Genomic DNA, 19,589 nt, shown 5'->3' on the forward strand with positions numbered 1-19,589 from the left:
CTATTTATGGCAATTGTGTGAGTTATCTACCGATACATAACAAATTACCACAGACAGGGCTTAAAATCACACAGATTTATGATCTCACAGCTTTGATGTTTCTTTGCTTGATGGTCTTTTCCAAGGTTCCAATCAAGGTGTTGGCCAGAGCTTAGGTTTCATCTGAAGCTCAACTGGGGAAGGATCTGCTTCCAAAATTGTGTGGTTGTTGGCAGGATTCAGTTCCTTGTGGGTTATTGACTGAAGGCCTCAGCTTTTTACTAGCTATTGACCAGAGGTTTTACTCTGTTCTTTGACAAATGGACTTTTCCATATTGTGGCTTCCTTCATCAAAGCGCATGAGAGAGAGAGAGAGAGAGAGAGAGAGAGAGAGAGAGAGAGAGAGAGAAAGAGAGGGGGGGGAGAGGGCAATAGAGTCTGATAATAAGATAGAAGTTACAATCTTATGTAACAAATCATGGAGGCAATATCTCATCCCCACTGCCATTAGATTAGATTAGAAGCAAGTCCTGGGTCCTGCAGACTGTCAAGCTTTGGAGATTACACCAGGGCTTAAATGTCAGGGGGCGAGGGGTAATTGGGAGCCACCTTATAGTCTGTCTGCCACAGCAATTGTAATTGATTTTCTTTTCAAGGTGGTGATATACAATTTCTGTTGTAAGTATACTTACTTAATCAAATAAGAAAGAACCTGATATAAAAACATATGAGTCCACAATAGCATGAGTATAGGTGGATGTCCAGAATTAGAGATACTAAAGGTTATCATGATACAGACAGATGAACAGATCAGTGAATGAAAAAGCACTGTGATTAAATGTCCTAAACCAACAGTCGGACATCCCCCAAGGGGTCCTGGATTGGAGAGGGTGCAGGCTGGGCTGAGGGGACCCCCCCTCTGTGCATGAATTTCGTGCACCAGGCCTCTAGTGTTTATATTTATATAGATATATAGATATATGTGTGTGTGTGTGTGTGTGTGTTTATTTAGATGTTATAATTGTATAAACAGTGAGAGAGCATGATTAGTTGACTATAGGAATTGGATTATGGGCTTGTGAAGACCAAGAAGTACTATGATCTGTCATATGCAAGCTGCAGACCCAGGAAAGTTGGTGGTATAAGTCCAAGTCTAAAGAAGTAAGAGCTAGGGGATCCAATGTTGTGAGTCTCAATTCAAGTCCAAATGCCTGATAACTAGGGTTACCTATAGTGTAAGTCACAATCTCCTGCTCTTGGTCACTAGATGGCCCAAGTTCCAATGACCAAAGGCAGGAGAAGATGATGTCCCAACTTAAGCAGAGAGCGAATTCACATTTCCTCCACTGGCTTGTTCTATTCAGGCCCTCAGTGGATTGGGTGATACCCACCTACACTGGTGAGGGGAGCTTCTTTACTCAGTCTACAGACTCAAATACTCATCCCTTCCAGAAACACCGTCACAGATGCACCCAGAAGTAATGTTTTATCAACTATATAGAAGTGGACATATAAAATTTACCATCACAGCTGTCCATCTGTCTATCCACCTACTTGTCATGGAATAACATCAGTCTAGTTTCCAGCCCTTCCCTGTCCTCTAAAGTCATGGAGATGGAAAGATGTGCTCTTGTCTTTTAAGGAATTTGGTTTAGCAATGAGTTTCTAAATCCTGGCTGCACGTTTGAATCCCTTGGGGAGCTTTTAGGAAGTGCCAATGACCAGACACCATCACAGACCAATTGAATCAGAATGCTTCATTATAGGTCCTAAGGAATTCTAATGGGCCCCAGAATTGTGGTCACTGGTGTGGTGACTCCAGGGTGTGAATCCATTTGCAGCAGAGTTGGCAGATGGAAAAATTGTTGGAGATAAATCAGCAAGACCCACAACACAAACAAACCAGCAAATTCTACTTCTTTCTTCTCCAGAGAGGGGGTTGACTTTGAGGAGAGAACAGGCTGAACCCTGCCCTGAAATCCAGTCCCTGTCCTTTGTAAAAAATATATATATTTTATGGATATTTTAGAGAGAGAAGAAGGGAGAGGGAGAGAGAGAGAGAGAGAGAGAGAGAGAGAGAGAGAAACATGGATGTGAAAGTAAAAAATCCATCAGCTGCCTCCTTCATGCCTCCTTCTGGGGATCTAGCCCTCAATCTGTTAGTGCACGAAACGATGCCCAACCAACTGAGTTCCTGTTCTTAACCTTGAAGTTTATCCAGGACCTGTGACATGACCTCAAGCATGAACTCTAGAACTGACCTTCAGATCACCCTCCAGCCCCACCTCTTCCAGAGGCTGGAGATGCATGATTCCAAATCACACATGCACTTCATGGTGGAAGTTTGGCCACTTCTAACTGGTTCTACTTGCCCTGCTGCTCTGGCCAGGGGCAGGAATAAGCCTCAGCATCTTCATTAGTTCAGCCTCAACCTTTCCTACCTTTTTACCACCCGGACATAGAGTTGGAGGCCCAGCTACCACCAGTGTAGGCCCTACTTTGCTTCCTTTGTCCTGCTCTGGCCTCTTGGGGTATAGGGAATGAGTGTGTATAAATGTGGATGTACATATCCAGCGGGGGTCATTCATTTATTCATTGTTCATTTATTAAGTACCTATTCTGCACCATGCTCTAGTATAGATAGATATAAAACCTAGTGAGTAAGACAAAGTCCTGTCATCATAGAGCTTAAATCCACGTAGAGAGGAGTCAGAAATAATGTGAACCAGTAAGTCCATGAGATGGTTCCAGATCTTCACCAATGCCACAGAGTGCAACGAAGAAGGGAAAGCAAAACAATGGGGTGGAGTGCCTTGGGGCAGGCATGATTTTTAATAGAAAGATCAGGGAAAGTCTTTCTGAGAGATAGCTAAGTGGTATGTAGATGTCATACAAATCGTAGCTGTGGTCTAGACCAGCACTACCACTGAATGTTCTGGAATACACTGTGTCTGCATGCTGACAGTAGCCATTGGCTCTTTGTAGCCACTGAGCACTTTAAGTGTGGCTACTGTCACGAAGGAACTGAATCTTTGGTTTTATTTAATTTTAATCTATTTACATTTAAGTAGCTACATGTAGCTAGTGGCTTCCATGTTGGACCTTTAGTGGTGAGAAGAAGCCACCTGTGGGGAGATCTGTGGAGGGAGCATTTCAGGGTGAGGAACAGGCAAACGCAAGAAGGGGAGGAATTGGAGTGTGGAGATGAGATGAAGAGAAGGCAGCATTGTGGGACTTTGAGCAAATGGGATTGCACGTAGAGGATAGATCCTACAGAACCTGTAGACCATGAAAAGGGAGTGCATTTAATAACATACATAATGATAGATTACTGGAAGGATTTAGGCAAAGTAATGATGCAACAATAATGGTAATGATAAAGTTTAGGTAGATTTATTAAGTGGGCTTTATGGACATACTAGAAGCCTGGTGCATGAATTCGTGCACATTGAAAGGAAATTAATTAGAATAAATATTTTAATATCGCTACTCGCACTTTCTCTATAATAGAAGTGTTAACCAAATTCATGATCAACAATGACAGATGGAAACACATGTGGGTGATTGGCGCTAGTGAGAGCTTTATTTATATAAATAAACTTGCTTAATTACACCTGCTTTCTGATTTAGCTAAACTTTTTCCAGTCCAGTGAAGCACCCCAACTTCTCTTTCAGGTAATTGTCAGCAACACAGCAGTAAATATCAACATGAAGCAGATTGTTATTGTAGATCACGCAGGAAGAACAAAGGGTGAAATATTTAACGATAGCAGTGTTTGACTATATTCTGCACAGTGAGAAAACCTGAAGTCATTTTCAAGTTCCACCATTTCCTACTTCTTTTCAGTCGGGTCAAGTTTCTAAACTTTCTAAATCTGCATTTTCTGGCTAATGAAAATAAAATAGGATTCCACTGAGTCTCCTATCTACCTACTCTAGGACTTCTATGAGGATCAAATGAGATGAGGCACGTGAAAACGCTTCACAGACATTTGGTTAAAGTGTAAAATGTTTCCACCTGGCTATAAAGCAAGTTGTGTTCCTGGGCTGAACAAACTTCAAGGAGGCTAGTTGCTAGGTAGAGTAAACTGTGCTTTTCTATATGACATCATTACCCAGCGCCCACAGCAACCGTTTCAGGGCTGGGCTGGGCTGTGGGCCACATATTGCGCCATGGGGTCTTGGCAGCATTGGCTGCGATTTGGTGGGGTGTCACTCTGGGGTGGTGGCGGGCCTGCATCCCACTTGGATGAAGCCAAGTGTTGCTTTGTCGGCACCAGGTCCACAGTGCCGTTTCTTTGTAAATGGCCAGTACATGTCACAGCAGCTCCTGCATTGAGCGTCTTCCCCCTGGTGGCCAGTGCATGTCATAGCGACCAGTCAGACGATCAGACACTTTGCATATTAGCCTTTTGTATATATAGATAATTCAGCCTTCACTCCTCAATCTTCAATAATATCAACGAGATCTTTTTGTTATCATTGAAATCTCCCTTTTTAGATGGGAAACTGAGGCACACAAGGGTCATTACCATCTGGGCTGCCCTGCCTCCCTCTTGGTTACAGCAAGCTATGGAAATCTCACTCTTGCTCAGTGCATAATGCCATGGGGGCCAAGACTGGGGGAGGCTGAAGATGGCAGTGCTGTGGCCCAGCAATGCCAAAGGAAGGATGGGAAGGAGAGGTTACACTTAAGCTATATGTTAGAAATAGCAGCAGCAGACAGGGCTTCCTGGGATTAGATTGCTGGGGGCGAGTGAGACCAAAAAGAATCAGTGACAGCTCCCAGGTTTGGGCCGAGTGGCATGGTGGACAGTGGTGCCCTTCCCTGTGGTCGGTCAGGAAGACTAGGAGTGGGCAGGACCCGGGCTGGCGGGAGGGATGGGTGCTTCAGTGTAGGGTTGGGTATAATTCTGTGCCTCAATTTGGGCACATTTTCCTCTTACCTTCATTTATTCTTCTTTGCCTTCTTTCCTTTATGTCTTCCATCATTCAGCAAATATTTATTGAGACCTACTTGATGCTAGGCACTGTGTGAGGGGCTGGGGTACAGCAGGTAACGAAAGTGCCAATTGCCTTCCCTCCTTGGAGTTGCATTCTTTAGGAGGACAGACTGACTATGCATGAGAAAATGAGCACAGAAGCAGGATAACTCCAGGTAACGATGTGCCCTCTGAAGTGAACAAAAGGAGGACGGAGAGGGATTTGAGATGCTGCCTGGGGAAGGGGATCATGCTCTGAGTGGGTGATGTTTGAGTCAAGAACTGAATATTGAGAAAGCCAATTATGAAAAGAGCAGAGAGGAGAGAGAGAGAGAGAGAGAGAGAGAGAGAGAGAGAGAGAGAGAACTCTGCAGGGGATCCATAGGCATGAATATCTGACACCCTAAGAACCTTCCATTTTCGCATCTCAGTGTGTGTCCATGTCTGTGTCTGACTCTCTGGTGTGCACGGAGCCTCTTCCATCATCAGTCATTTCTTCCTCTGTTGTAGGATCAGATTGATTGGTTTGAAAATCTGCTTAGCATTTCATGAGCCCAAGCTGTGAGAGTCAGGACTAAATACAGACACGGTAAGACCCAGTAATTAATTTATGAGTATGGTTTACAGCATAGAAGCTGGAGATCTTGGTTTGGGGAAGCAGCTTTTCAAAGGAACTGTCTCAAGGACAACATGGAGGGCTCTGGCCTGGGTGTTTGTAGAAGACGCTGTCCTGAAATTCTGGCCAAACTCAGGGAAGGGGCACCTGGGCCGCAATCCCTCAGCACAGACTGCAGGTTTTCCAACACAGAATCATTGCGGCCACACATGGGAGCTGGGGGGCCACAGTGCTGCCCCAGCTTGTTCTTACAGCTGGCACTGCTCACACCTGTGTTCATCGGATGGATGCTTCCATCTGGACTGAGTTATTTCACAAGTTTCCGTGGCGGAGCATGAATTGACCCAAGCAACCCTCTGGCCAGTGAAATGGCATGTGCTTTGTTTGTGCTGGCCGGGTTCCTTGGATCACCAGGGAGAAGCTTTACAAATTACTTACAAAAGTAAAGTTTGTTTGAAGGATGCACTGGGGCCAAAGTTAAATGAGCTCAGGAGCACAGGTCCTGAGACGGTGTGCTCTGTGAACGCGCGGTGGGCAAACAGGCCGCTGTCTAATAGCAGCCTTCATCAGCATGCGTGCTGAGCAGTTAATTCCTTCCTGGCAGTCCGTCTGGGCTGCTCTCACAGAAACACCATCGACTGATGGCTTAAACAACAAATATTTATTTCTCACATTTCTGGAGGCTGGAAGTCCAAGACCAGCTGCTCACCTACTCGGTGTCTGGTGAGGACTCCCTGGTTCATAGAGGGTGTATTTTCTTCTTCTCCCCATGTCCTCACATGGCAGCCGGGGGAGGGAGCTTTCTGGCGTCTCTTTTATAAGGTCACTAATCCCATTAATGAGACTCCACCCTGGTGACCTCATCCCCTCCTTAGGCCCCACCTCCTAGTACCATCACACTGGGATTACGACCTACCAGGAATGTTGGAGGGACGTGAGCATTCAGTGCTTAGCAGAACCATAAGCACCAGCCTTTCAACCTTCATGAACAATCTCTGAGATCAGTCTGGCTTGGGATTCCCTGCTGTATACAAGGAGGAAAATGAGGTTCAGGTTTCCCAAAGTCCTTGACAATGAGGATGGCAGATCCAGGTCCCAGGGGCAGACAGCACGTGCATTCTCTGCAGCAGCTGGAGGACATTCGCCCAAGTGGGCAGAACCGCAGGCCCAAGAGGCATGACCACAGACGGCCAACAAGCGATGCTCTGAACAAGCAATGGTGAAGGGCCTCCACGAAGTACACACGCTGGAGTCTTGAGAACTTAAGAAGCAGGTGGAACAAAGCAAAGCGGGGGGGCGGGTCAAGCAAAGGCAAGACCTGAGTGAAAAGCTGACCTATCAGCAGCCGCTTTCATCACTCTGAGGTCAGGGCTGAAGTGACCCCACAGTTAGAGGCAGGAAGCCTAGACATCCTCAGGGGGACAGAAGCTGACTTGCTCAGCCGAGCAAGCAGGGCGGGGCAACAGCCGGATGCAGGTGAGAGGGAGGCGGCTAGCAGCATCCCCAAGATAGAGAGGGGCTGCCGCACAGTGGGGAGTGAGAGGTGAGGTGGGGAGACCTGAAATGCAGCTTTCCCGAGGGGAGCCCTCCAGTCCTGGCTGTTAAGCTGTGAGCATGAGGTGCCCATGTGGGCATGCTGACACCTCTGTAGTCTTCACTAAATTGTGGCACCTGTCCCTTGAAATGCTGAGCCTGAGGAAAGAAAATACAATGAAACCACTAATGGAAGTTGGTGTGTGAGGGTCTGCAGGGGTCAGTCTTTGAGTGAGTATGAATGTGTATCAGAGAGGTGCGCTCTGGGTGGAATCGCCTCCGGTCATGGCAGGGGAAGGGTGTTCTGTAATTGCCTTCATTCTAAGTCAGTAAGTGTCTTGTCTTAGAACCTCTGGGATGCAATGGCCCAATAAAAAAAGAGGATGTGTGAAGGGGGAGTTGGGGTGAGGGCATGGATGGGAGCTGACATTGAGGGTAAGCAATGGCTTAGATTTTCGAACCCTGCTTCCCAGCCTCTGGGCTTGAGCATTATTGCAAGGGACGGCCACGTCCCTATAGATGCCAAGCATTGCACAAATGGAATCAATAAAAACTCATATAAACACACACGGCGACCTTTCAGAAACATGGCTTCAGTGCTGATGACTGAATCACAAGTTCATTGTAAAGGATCGTGGAATTCATGGCTGCTTTCTATCCATTGGTGCTTCCTAAATCAAAACATGCAGGTGGTGATGGCACTGGGAGAAGTCGGATGACAGGAAGAAATGGAAGCAATGCCTAGGACTTGAGCAGTTGGAGTCATGAGCCCCATAGAGTGGCCAGGACCTGCCCAGCAACAAGGCTTCTCAGATGTCCAGGCACCTTGGGGTGGCAAGGAGAAGGAGATTTCTAGTTATCCATGCCACATATGCCCAGCATGAGCTGTTTGGTGCTCTAAGAGTTGGGCACCCATCACTTACAGAGGGATGCATGCATTAGGCCACCAGGAAGAGTCATTTAGATTCAGAATTTGAACAGAGCTGTCTCCTTCACGCACTCAACATACAGGTGTGCTTGCACCCACTGTGGGCACCAGCTGTACTGAGACAGGACATTTACCAGGACCTGCTCTGTGCGAGGAAGCCTGGTATCTTTCTTTGGGAATGAATACATGTTATTCTCACTCGATGGGTGAGGGAAATGAGTTGCTCAAAGCAAGTATGGCTCAGAGATGGGACCCCGAGGTCCCATGCCCTTGCTCCAACCCCCATTCTCTTGGGTTACAGTTCATCAGGGGAGCTCAGAAAATATTGCTAATTTATGCACCATTTGTTCTACTGGATAACGCATTAGGGAAAATGTGAGGTGTCCGAGTACCTCTAATGTGAGCAATGCAGAGGCAGCTGACCCTTCGCAGAGAATGGGCACTTACAGCTAACACGAGTGATTGCTCTCTCCCCGGGCATTCATGATGGTCCATTTGCTTCACTGAGGGGGCCCTGGGGAGAGATCTCACAAACTGAATGATGCTCCTTGGTCTGGAGGAATTTCTGGGGATTCCAGCATGGGTTTCTATAACCCCCAGTGGTAAGTCAGTGACAGCCCGCATTGACAACACACAGAATGAGCCCCATTTTAAGGTGCAGCTCTGCCACCTAACACAGAGTGACCTTGGGCCAGTCGTGTCACCTTGCTGAGCCTCGTGGTTTAGTAAAGCATTGCCAAGCAATGACTAAGAGCTTGGGCTAGGCGAAACACAGGCCTGGGACTATATTTCAGCTCCACTTCTTGTGCCTTTGGGCAAACTAATCCATTTCAGTTTCCTGATGTCCAAAGCGGGCGTAGTAGTAGTACCTTCTTAAGACAGTTGTTTGAAAGTTACAGTAGTACATCGAGAACCTACAGAACGTGAGGCACCCTTTTCACTACTAATTCACTGAAACCTTCATCCAGTCCAGTGCGATGGGATTATGAGATAATGCCTGCTTTCCAGGTAATGGAACAGACACACATGACTTTGGTTCAGTAATTTGCCCAAGGTCACACAGCTAATAAGTGGGTCCGATTCAGTAAGTCCAGAGGCTATGTTCTTGACCACAAGGCTGTGGAGTCCAAGGTCCGAAGATGCTTAGAGACCTTGGTCTGCTGCCAGGATTTGAAATCTCAACTGTAGAAGACAGCATAGAGTGCTCAGTGCATGGTGTGTGATAGTTAGTGCATGGCTACTAATAGCATCATTTCCTGTGAGGCCCTAGACGGGTACATGCACTCAGAAGGGGCTGGGACTCAGCAGAGCGCCACCGGCAGCATAGCAAAGGGGGCAGGGTGAGCGATGTCTCATAAACATTTGGGGCAGTGAGAGCAGCTGTGTGGTCTTGGGGAAAGATTTTCGCTTCAGGACTGTGTGTTGACGCTGGTGTCACGGCTGCACTGAGCACTCCAGATACTGTGAACGAGCTGTTCCAAGCCCAGACACAGTGTTTTATCACCATATGCTCCACACTGAGTGTGTGGTCTTTCAGACAGGGATGGCATGGAACTCAGAAGCCTGAGCACTCAGGCAAGGAAAACCAGCTCAGAGGAGCCATGCCCCCCAAGCTGCCCCAGGTCTCCTGACTCCCAGGGATCGTTTCATGCGTATGTCTTCCAACAACCATAGGTGGTGATGGGGCAGTTACTACACGGGAGGTACTGTGTCAGGCACTGGGGATACAAAGGTGAATGAAGCATTGCCTGCACTCTAGGGGCTGGGATCCTCCATGCTGGCCTTGGGACAGGGCATAGAGAGCGTTGTTCTACACTCTGTAAAAGAGAGATATCAAGGACTTTGGGAGTAGAAAGGAGTTAGTGAAAATCTTTGTAATGGAATTTTAAAAAAGTTTTGCACACCCAGCACCTAAACACCTTTTCTATTCAAGAGAACGCCCCAAATAGGTGAAGGCAGGTCCTTCTTCTACTAGCAGGTGGACTGTGAACACCTGACACAAATGTCCACCTCCAATATGGACTTCAGGCTCCTGGATCCAGGTGATCACTCAACACCTGCACCTGGGTGTGCAGCAGATCCCTCAGATGACTAAGCAAGACCTGGTACCTTCCCCCAAAACCGGCCTCTTTCCCAGTGTTCTCCAATATGTTGGCTCGGGCCAACCATCTTGGAGTCGCTATGATGCCTCTCTGTCTTGCACACATATCACGGCCATCATAAAGGACTGTCGTCCCTACTTTGAAAATGTATCCAACTCTAAACACATCTTACCACTCAGCACTCTGCACGGGAGTTGACACCACCACCATCTCCAACCTGCTTTCCTGAAATGCCCTCCTAGCAGGTCGCCTTTGTCTGTGCTTGCCACACTCTTGTCTGTTCTCAGAAAAGCAGCTACAGAGCATCTCTTAAAATGGAAATCATGTCACTGTCTCTTGTTCAGTGTTCTTCGGTGGTTTCTCATCACACAGAGTAAGCGCCAGCATCTTCCCGGGGTGGGGAGGCTCTCCACAATCAGTTTCCTGCCCATGCAATGAACGTGTTTTCTCACTTTCTTACCTTTCCTCACTCCCTTGTGCTGTGACTGGTCTTCTTTCTGTTTCTCAGGCACACCAGGATGTGAGAACAGTGGCATGTCAAAACATCAGATCTAGTCAAGAAGGACTTACTTAACACCAGGAAAGGAAAGGAGAACTGGGGGTGAGAAGTCCTGAGAAGGTAGCTGGGGATAAGCTCCAAAGGTGATTTGGGGAGAAGTTGGTCTGTCAGAGTAGGATAGCTGCTCCTCTAGCTTTCCAAGAAGAGACTAGGAGAGGTACAGAAATAGTTGCCAGATCGAGGGCCCAGGTGAGAATTCATTCAACGGGTATTTATTGAGCACCTGCTGTTTTCCAGGAGCTGGTATTAGCACTGGTACTGTTACTTCTGCTTGGCAGTGAGCTTAGAAACCAACATGGTCACTCGGGGAGACCTTGAAAACCCCCTTTAGGTTCTAAGTCTATTTCCTTCTCTCTAGAACTGGGATAGTAATGCTATCTGCTCTGTTGACTAAAATAGTTATACATGTGATGCTATAAAGACCTCTCTGTTGATCAGATGTGGAAGTTAGACTGGTAGCTCTGTGGAGGAATGGACTCTGTTTTGTTCACTGGTATATTGCCAATTATGGAAGTGAGCATTTATGGAATGAATGAAACTGAGTCGAAATCACTTTTGGGAATGGAGAACTGCTACTTCACAGATTTTGAGCAGCCTCTGGATATCTTCTTACTGGGGAAAAATTCCTGTCAACTCATGCCACAATAGTTATATCTTGGCCCAATGAGATGGCCTTGTCATGTTTGCCCCAAATACATAACTCTCCTAAATTACATGGTTTAATTAATCTGTAACATGATGATCAAAGCCATTTAGGCTCCTAGGCTCCCCTCTACCTTCTCCAGCACCTCCTCTCATTCCCTCGGTGTGAGCGCTGAGCGAGGCACACCTATCCTCCACACACTGGCTTACGAGCTGGGTACCATTTCATCCCAGATGCTGCAGATAAAAGATTTGAGATCCACAAAGATCTTGACAGACCACAGACATCACTCAGCCAAAGTGAAGGACATGGATTGGAAGTGGGGGATGGGAAGACAAACACCGAGGTCTAGAAGTGAACTCAGAGAACAGGTAAGAAGAGAAACCTAACAGCTGCACTTGCACTAAAGAAAAGTCAACAGTGTCAAAAGGCAAAAACACATCTGGACTAAACTCTGCGGAGGGCCACGTAAGAATTTACCTTCGGGTGTTTACAGACTCAACACGTATTGAATATTTCCATAATAGGACGTGAGTTTCATGCTCAGAGAGTGTATCTCTCCAACTGAAATAGGAATGGGAAGTCGGGCCAGTCCCTAATGCTGGCTGAGCTTGTAGTAGAAGCTCCTCACTGGCCACAGCCCGCTGGTCAGGCAGTGGGCTGGTGGCAGTGGCTTGAGTCAGAATATCCTTTTTTCCTAGATGGGCTCTTTAGTTCCCATGCTGTTCAACTTTTCCATTGGGTCAAATGTAAATGTTTTTTCCTTGTTCTTCTCTAAGAATTGCTGTGCCAATGACCTTGTGCACCTGGCTTAGGTTTTAAAAATCATGGCATTACTGGGCACTGTTCTAAGCGAATTGCCTGCATTATCACCTTAATCTTCATTACAATTCTATGAGGGAGGGACTCTTATTAACCCTGATTTTTAGATGAGAAAATTGAGGCTCAAAGTGGGTTAAGCAACTTCATGGAGATGATGTGGGTAGTCAGAACTCTTAAATCATGCACATACAACTCCCAAAGGCTGTGCTCCTTAGCCCTGTCCCTTCAAATGAGACAATTAAATCTAGTGCAAGCCAGACAGACACATGAACATGAAGACATTCAAAATACTTTGAAGAATATGTTGTTCCAAGATAAGCATGATTATGGCCAAGGCTATTACTTTGATCAGAAAACTCCGTGCTGCCCAACCATTATGGCCTAACTACATCAGCCCTGTGAATTTCTCTACCAGGCCATTCCTCTTGCTCAGTAACAGTGATTGCTGATGAAGCTCAAAACCCAGTAGCAATTAATTATTGACAGAGCATGTGAATTAGAGATAAAAGAAAAGTCATTCTTTCTCTACACACGCGATAGTAAATAAATTTAATTATGGTAGGGGAAGCTAAGGGATCTTCATCTGTATTAAGGTTTATTAGCTGAGACATTTAAAAGCATGTCATTATAACAAAGAGGTCTTGTGTAATCCTGAATGTACCACTGTGGTGCAAGACTTGGAAGTGAATAGACTTAATGGAACACATGGTGGCAGATGGTTTGCTGTATTGACAGGTATTGAACGGGTTTATCATCAGTTAACTTTGGTCTACAGATGCCTATAGCAAATTGGGGTATAATAGGGTCCTGCACCTCCCCTTTTCACTGATAAGCTTGCTACATTGGGGCTGGGGGACAAATAGCATCCAAGTCCTTTAGTATCTTGAAGCTGTCAATGAGACGAGGCCATCCTGAAGGTGAACACGAATGGAGGGGTGAATTTGGGATAGAAGCAACCTTGGGAAGGAAAGCGAGAGCATGGCCCTGGTGTGGGGTCAGTCAGTGGCCCACTTGCAACCTTGGAACAAAGAAAGAAGGAATCCCATTCATAGAACCAAACTATGCTGGGTGCTTTCACGCTATATGCCCTTTTATTCTCAGGTGAACTCACAGTAAGTTTTAGGATAGGATTCAGGGATGTGATTCAACTTGTTGAGGTCACAAAGTCTGTCCATTCTCCTCTGAGCTCCAGTTTACTCCTTTGCACAGTGAGGTCTTTGGACTAGGTCAGGAGACAGCAGACTTTTTTAAAGGGCCCCAGAGTAAATATGTTTGGGTTTGTGTGTCACGTGGTCTCATTGCAACTGCTCAAGCCTGCTGTGTGCAACATCAGCCAGGGACAGCACGTAAAGGAAAGAGTGTGGCTGTGTTCCAACGCCAAGTTTATTTATGAGCATTGAAATGTGAATTTCATGTAATATTCATGCATCACAAAATGTTATTATTATTATTATTATGGTTTTTCCCTAACCATTTAAAGATTTAAAATCATTCTTAGCTGCAGGCATTACAAAAACAGAAGGCTGGCAGTAGTTTGCCAACCCCCGGACTAGATAATCTTTGAGGTTTTGTTGAGCGCAAACATTTTCTGAAAGCTTCTACAACAATAATAATAACTTTGATGTATTAAGCTCCTACATGTGCTGGAGTCTATGCTAAATGCTCTACAAACATTATCTCCCTTAATCCTCATACTGCAGTAGGAAGTAGGTGCCATTATTATCTCCATTTCTGAGATTATAAAACTAATACATAGAGAAATTAAGAGTATATTTAGCTTAAATATAACTAGTAAGAAATAGAGCAGCAGTTTCAGCCCAGGTGTATAAGGCTCCCGGCCATGAACCCATGAGCCTCATGCTGCCTTTTCTGAGGATTCTACAATCAGAACCCTAGAGGGGCAGACAGTTAAAAAGAACCACAAGTGTTGATCCATGAATTTTATGTGGTAGCTCCCCATGAGCTATTTACATCATTAAAATATTTCTGGGTAGGAATGACCACTCTTTTTCCTTTTCTCCCTCTTCCAGAAACGTGATGCCTAAGACGGTGGATGGGCAAATTACCATGGAGAAGACACCGAGCTACTTTGTGACAAATGAGGCACCTAAGCGCATCCACTCCATGGCCAAGGACATCAAACTGATCGTGGTGGTGAGAAACCCTGTGACCAGGGCCATCTCTGACTACACCCAGACCCTGTCAAAGAAGCCCGAGATCCCCACCTTCGAGGTGCTGGCCTTCAAAAACCGAACCCTGGGGCTGATCGATGCCTCCTGGAGCGCCATTCGCATAGGGCTCTATGCGTTGCACCTGGAGAACTGGCTGCAGTTCTTTCCCCTCTCCCAGATCCTCTTCGTCAGTGGGGAGCGGCTCATCGTGGACCCCGCCGGGGAAATGGCCAAAGTACAGGATTTTCTAGGCCTCACGCGTGTTGTGACTGAGAAGCATTTCTATTTCAATAAAACCAAGGGGTTCCCTTGCCTCAAGAAGCCAGAAGACAGCGGCGCCCCCAGGTGCTTAGGCAAGAGCAAAGGTCGGACTCATCCCCGCATTGACCCAGATGTGATCCACAGACTGCGGAAATTCTACAAGCCCTTCAACATGATGTTTTACCAAATGACTGGTCAAGATTTCCAGTGGGAGCATGAAGAGGGTGACAAATAAGGCTAGAGATGTGAGGGAAGGCTAGGGAGCAGCTGAGGAGACCCCTTACCTGAGTCCCGAATCCACAGGGTTGCAGCCTCAGCCTTGCTGGAGTGTCACCTAGGACTCCTCCTTCATCCACCTGGGATTGCTTCCCTACAGAGCAGCCAGGCCTGCCTGGGCAGCAGCATCTGGTTGACCAGATGGCCACCAGCATCTACTGCTAATTCTTGTCTCTTATGGGTGAATAGAGTCTGAACACAGGATTGAATAGCTGTCTAGGTCAGAGACAGTGCCATGAATATTTGTTTAAGTGAAACAAAGAAATGAAAGTCTATTTGGGGGCTCTCACTTTGCTGTGGGAAGCCTAAGTTCTAGCCCTTTGTCTGGCCCAGGCCCTGCTGTATGAACCCTGCTCTGGCATCTCTCTGGAGTGCTAATTGTGGCTGAGTGCTCCAGGACTCCTAGGGGAGGGACCTCAGCCAAGGTATCTCTGGCCTTCCTGAAAGATCTCATCCCACAACCCTGTGACTTCCTCCCTCCACACCTTATAAAGGGAGGGGCATGCACATTCCTCACCCCAAAAAGCTGACACCCCTGGAAACCTTCCTTCTAAGAGCCCTCCAAGGCAGGCTGGTCTCTCTCTTCATGAGCACCCAGGGCGCTGGAGCTCAGCTCCTGCCCTCATCATAGATTTAGCCCCTGGGCTGGTCTTCGAACAGCGTGGAAGCAGCAAAGCTCAGAGCCCCGAGCTTGGTAGAGGTGAACGCCATCTCTGGGAGTGAAAAAGACAGCCAGTCCTCTGCGGGGAGGTCTCCACACCTACAGACCCTCTCCCCAAGCACCTACCTGGTTCTGAAATATGCTTTTGGGGTGGGCTCTGTCCCTCAGGGTCCCCAGAAGGGCAAGGACCAGAAAGTTGGCATGTCTTATGTTATGAATAACCCTTAGCCACACAGTGAACAGGGTACCAGTCACCGTTGTCTGTTTGCCCCACCATCTGCCCTCATGGTCATCTCCTGCTTCATTTGCTCTGTTCACAGACAGCACATTTTGGGGAGTGACAAGAGGGCTGACTCCACTTGCCACATTGGTTTATGGGGGTGGGGGGGAACAAGGGCTGTCTGGGACACCCCCCTTCAAGGGCTACTGATTAAAGTATGCCTTCCCATTAGTCATATTTGACTGAAATACAGCATTAGACATAAAGCCCTGTTCACAGGTCTCCCAGTCCAGGAACTGTTCTAGTAAAATTGGAAATGTGTGCGTGGGGGAGCTAACTCTGTTCAGCTGTTACTAAACTGTCATTTCTCTGGCTAAATGAAAACTGTGTTGTTATAAAGCTTAATGCAACCTAATCAATGGGTTTTGATGGCGTGTTTCTGTTGGTCACCTCCAACCCCACCCTTACTCTCAGATTCTGGGAGTTTTCCTTCTCTGGGATGACCAGAAGGACCCAGATTAGATCTTCCGGGGGTTCTGTCTTGTAAGGAACACCACTTTCTCATTCTCGACTGGTCCTGGCGAGGAATGGACTAGTGTGCCCGATTGAGGAACAATCTTACAAATCATTGTTTTTCCAGATAAGAGTGGTTATTAAGCTGAAGGCAACATATTATGCCTTTACTACCAAAATAAAAGAATGCCTAGCCATGGCCATTTGGCTCAGTTGTTTGGAGCATTGTCCATACACCAAAATATTGCAGGTTCAATTCCCAATCAGGGTGCTTACCCAGTTTGTGGGTTTAATCCCCAGTCAGGGTGTGTACAGGAGGCAACTGATCAATATTTCTCTGTCACATCTCCTTCTCTCTCTCTCTCTCTCTCTCTCTCTCTCTCTCTCTCTCTCTCTCTCTCTCTCTGTGTGTGTGTGTGTGTGTGTGTGTGTCCCTTCCACTCTCTCTAAAAAAACAACAATAATAAAAACATATCCCTGGGTGAGCATTAAAAAACATAGAGAGAGAGAGAGAGAGAGAGAGAGAAATATATCTATTTCAAGAAAGAAAATGCATAAATGCATGCTTGCTCAGAAGACTGTATGGTGTGCTTCAGGGCCCTGTTTTATAGGAAAAGCAAGGAGCGAGTCCAGTTACACATCAGAGCCAGCTGTGGGGTTTTTCAAGCTCCAGCTTTCTGAGTCCTATTTCACATTTCTTGAGTCAGAGTCTCCAGGTGGGGCCCAAGCATCTGTCCTTTAAATATATATTCTTATGGTCCTGGCCAGTGTGGCTCAGTTCACTGGCACATCCTCCCATACAGACAAAGGTCAAGGGCTTGGTTCCTGGTCAGGGCACAAACTTAGGTTGCAGGTTTGAGATCCTGGTTGGGGCGTGTACAAGAGACAACCAATCGATGTTTCTCTCCCGCATCAATGTTTCTCTCTCTCCCTTCCTCTGTCTCTAAAAAAATATCAATAAACATGTCCTTGGGATGATTAAAAATTACACACACACACACACACACACACACACACACACACACACACACATATTCTGAGATTGAGAACAAAGGAGGAAAGTCTTACATGTGTATGTCTTTGCCCTCCCGTCCTCCCTCTCACCCTCCCTGTAGCTTTTGTGAGGGTACTTCCAAGAGAAGTGGTCCCCAAGGGCTTGCTTGGGGGAACATGGTCCCTTCTGGTGGAAGTCTAATGAGGACCACATAAGGACTGAATGTATGACTTAGAAGGTCAAAAGAACAAAGGTCACAGCTTCCCTGCTTGTAGGGAAGCTTTACTGTGACTTTCTACCAGCTAAGAATGACCATTTCTCCAACCTCCCCCATCTCTTCTCTCCTGAGTGGACACATGTTGACTCAGCCCTTCGATCACACCTCCTCTTCACTTCCCATCTCCCTGCCTGGCTGCGTGGCCCCTTGAACTCAGAGCATCCAGACCTTCTGTGCTGCTTAAAAAGGAACCCAGTCCTTCATCCTCTCATACATGACAAGCTAATCCATTGTTAGCCTGGCTAGCTGATGGATACAGTCATTCTCACCTGGGACACAACAGTGGGGAACCTCTTGGGGCATTTACACCCGCTGGCATTTAACAGGAGGCTAATATTCTCTGGAGAAACAGGGCAGAGGTCTAAGCCTAGAGAGTGGAAGTGTTTTTATTTGAAGGGTCATTCAATGACATGGTTGGAAGCTCATGGTTCTAGAAAGAAGTGCGAACTTGAGATGTTTCAGTTCCATTTCTGCATTGTCGGCCCCACCTCCATCCCCAGACGCTGGGAGTGAGCCTCACAGCCGCCCCGTTCCTCAGTGGGGAAACTTGACAAAGGAATTACTTCCTATCCAGAAAAGCTAAGTCAACCTGCTCAAATAGAGGCAGGTTAATAACACTTCCACCCTATTTAAACGTGAACAATGTGACTCGAGGGAGATTGAATTTTGTATTTGATTTCAATTAGAAAAGCATAAATTATACTTAATTTTCCATTGCCCTCCCTTCCCTGGAATGATGACTCAGAGCTCGGGAAAGCCTGCTGCTAAGACGAGAAAAGGAGATCCATCCTTCAGGTGGTGCCGCTGCCTTTACCCCATGCTCATCTCCTTTGCCGGTGTCATTCTGTGCCTGAAAGGTATGGAAGCCTTGGCCTTGGCACTAGACCTACCAGCTCTAAACACAGAACAATGACAACAGAAACATTCAGCAGCCCCTTTTACCTTTGAACTTGAGAGCAGTAAGGCTTGGCCTTTCCCTGGACCTACGAACAACCTTTGGGAGCCTTGCAGATTGAATTTCAGGTTGAGGAGCGTGGCCTGCCCCAGTCCATGGTATTAGAGCTCCTGATCTGAGCCACACTTCTTTAAGACCTCAGCTCCTCGGCTCTTCCAGATGCGTGTCTTTTCTGCCCCTCCCATTTGCTCACCTGCTACCTCCTTATTCCCCAAAGAAGTTGTCTGCCTCAAGGCAGTCAGAAGAATGGTAGCTGGTTTAAGCCTGGCCTTATCTCTGTCTTGGACAAGCAGCATTGTCCATCTGAACCTTAGTTTCCATATCTCTAAAATGGGCTTATTTAATCCCTACTGGCCAATCACCAGAGTTTCTGTGATGACCAAAATGATGGGAAGATATTTTTTAAAACTGAAGCGCTTCATTGACATAGTGGAGAGTAATGCTGACGATGGTCATGAAGAAGATGAAGGAGGAGAAGGGAGGTGGATCCTCATACTTCTTCCTGAACAACATGCCTCTGTAGCATTTCAAGAGTATATCTTTACTCAGACTGGACAATATGATGATGCTAAGGGAAAATGATTTTGCCCAAAGCTAAGGTCCGAAAACAGCCCCATATGAACAGCACAGAGTTGGCTGGATTTCAGGCATTCAAATACAATACCTTTTCCCCCCCGGGTCCGGACCCCACATCCTTCCCGCAACATGCACGTTCTCATCACAACAGCCTTTCCCTGCCCCACACTCAAGGTTCTTTTGGATACAACCAGGCACCTTGGTTTGTTCACACAGGGCCAGACAGATCTTCTTGAGATGGAAATGGGGTGATGTTTTCAAGTTTTTGGGGCCATGACTCCTAATCTTTTCCATGACGACACAGAGGGCTGAGAGCCAGGGCAAGTGCTGGGAGCGGGGCTCACATGTTTCTGGAAATAAAGTGGGGCAGGGGTTCCTTGATTCTTTAGCACATTGGGGTGGGAGAGAGGAGTTCATATGACTCCTGACTTCTCATAGGTGTGAGGATGTGTCATTTCCAGGTGTAGGAGATACATGAAACCACTCAGACATTGTGAGACTATATGGCAAGGTAATGAGTT

At 46.8% G+C, this 19,589-nt stretch overlaps 1 protein-coding gene across 1 annotated transcript in view; it reads left to right on the forward strand.

The window, feature by feature from the left end:
- The window catches only part of HS3ST4 (heparan sulfate-glucosamine 3-sulfotransferase 4), a gene marked incomplete at its 5' end in the record, with an annotated part of 351,402 nt that extends 335,240 nt beyond the window's left edge, over positions 1-16,162 (forward strand). The window contains one exon of the mRNA XM_080680163.1: positions 14,195-16,162. Within this exon, the coding sequence (XP_080536289.1) occupies positions 14,195-14,831 (637 nt within the window). The 3' untranslated portion in view covers positions 14,832-16,162. The remainder of the gene's footprint in view (positions 1-14,194) is intronic.
- Between the last annotated feature and the right edge of the window lie 3,427 nt (positions 16,163-19,589).

Source organism: Plecotus auritus (genome assembly GCF_963455305.1).
Source record: "Plecotus auritus genome assembly, chromosome: 7".
NCBI classification, from domain to species: Eukaryota; Metazoa; Chordata; class Mammalia; order Chiroptera; family Vespertilionidae; genus Plecotus; species Plecotus auritus.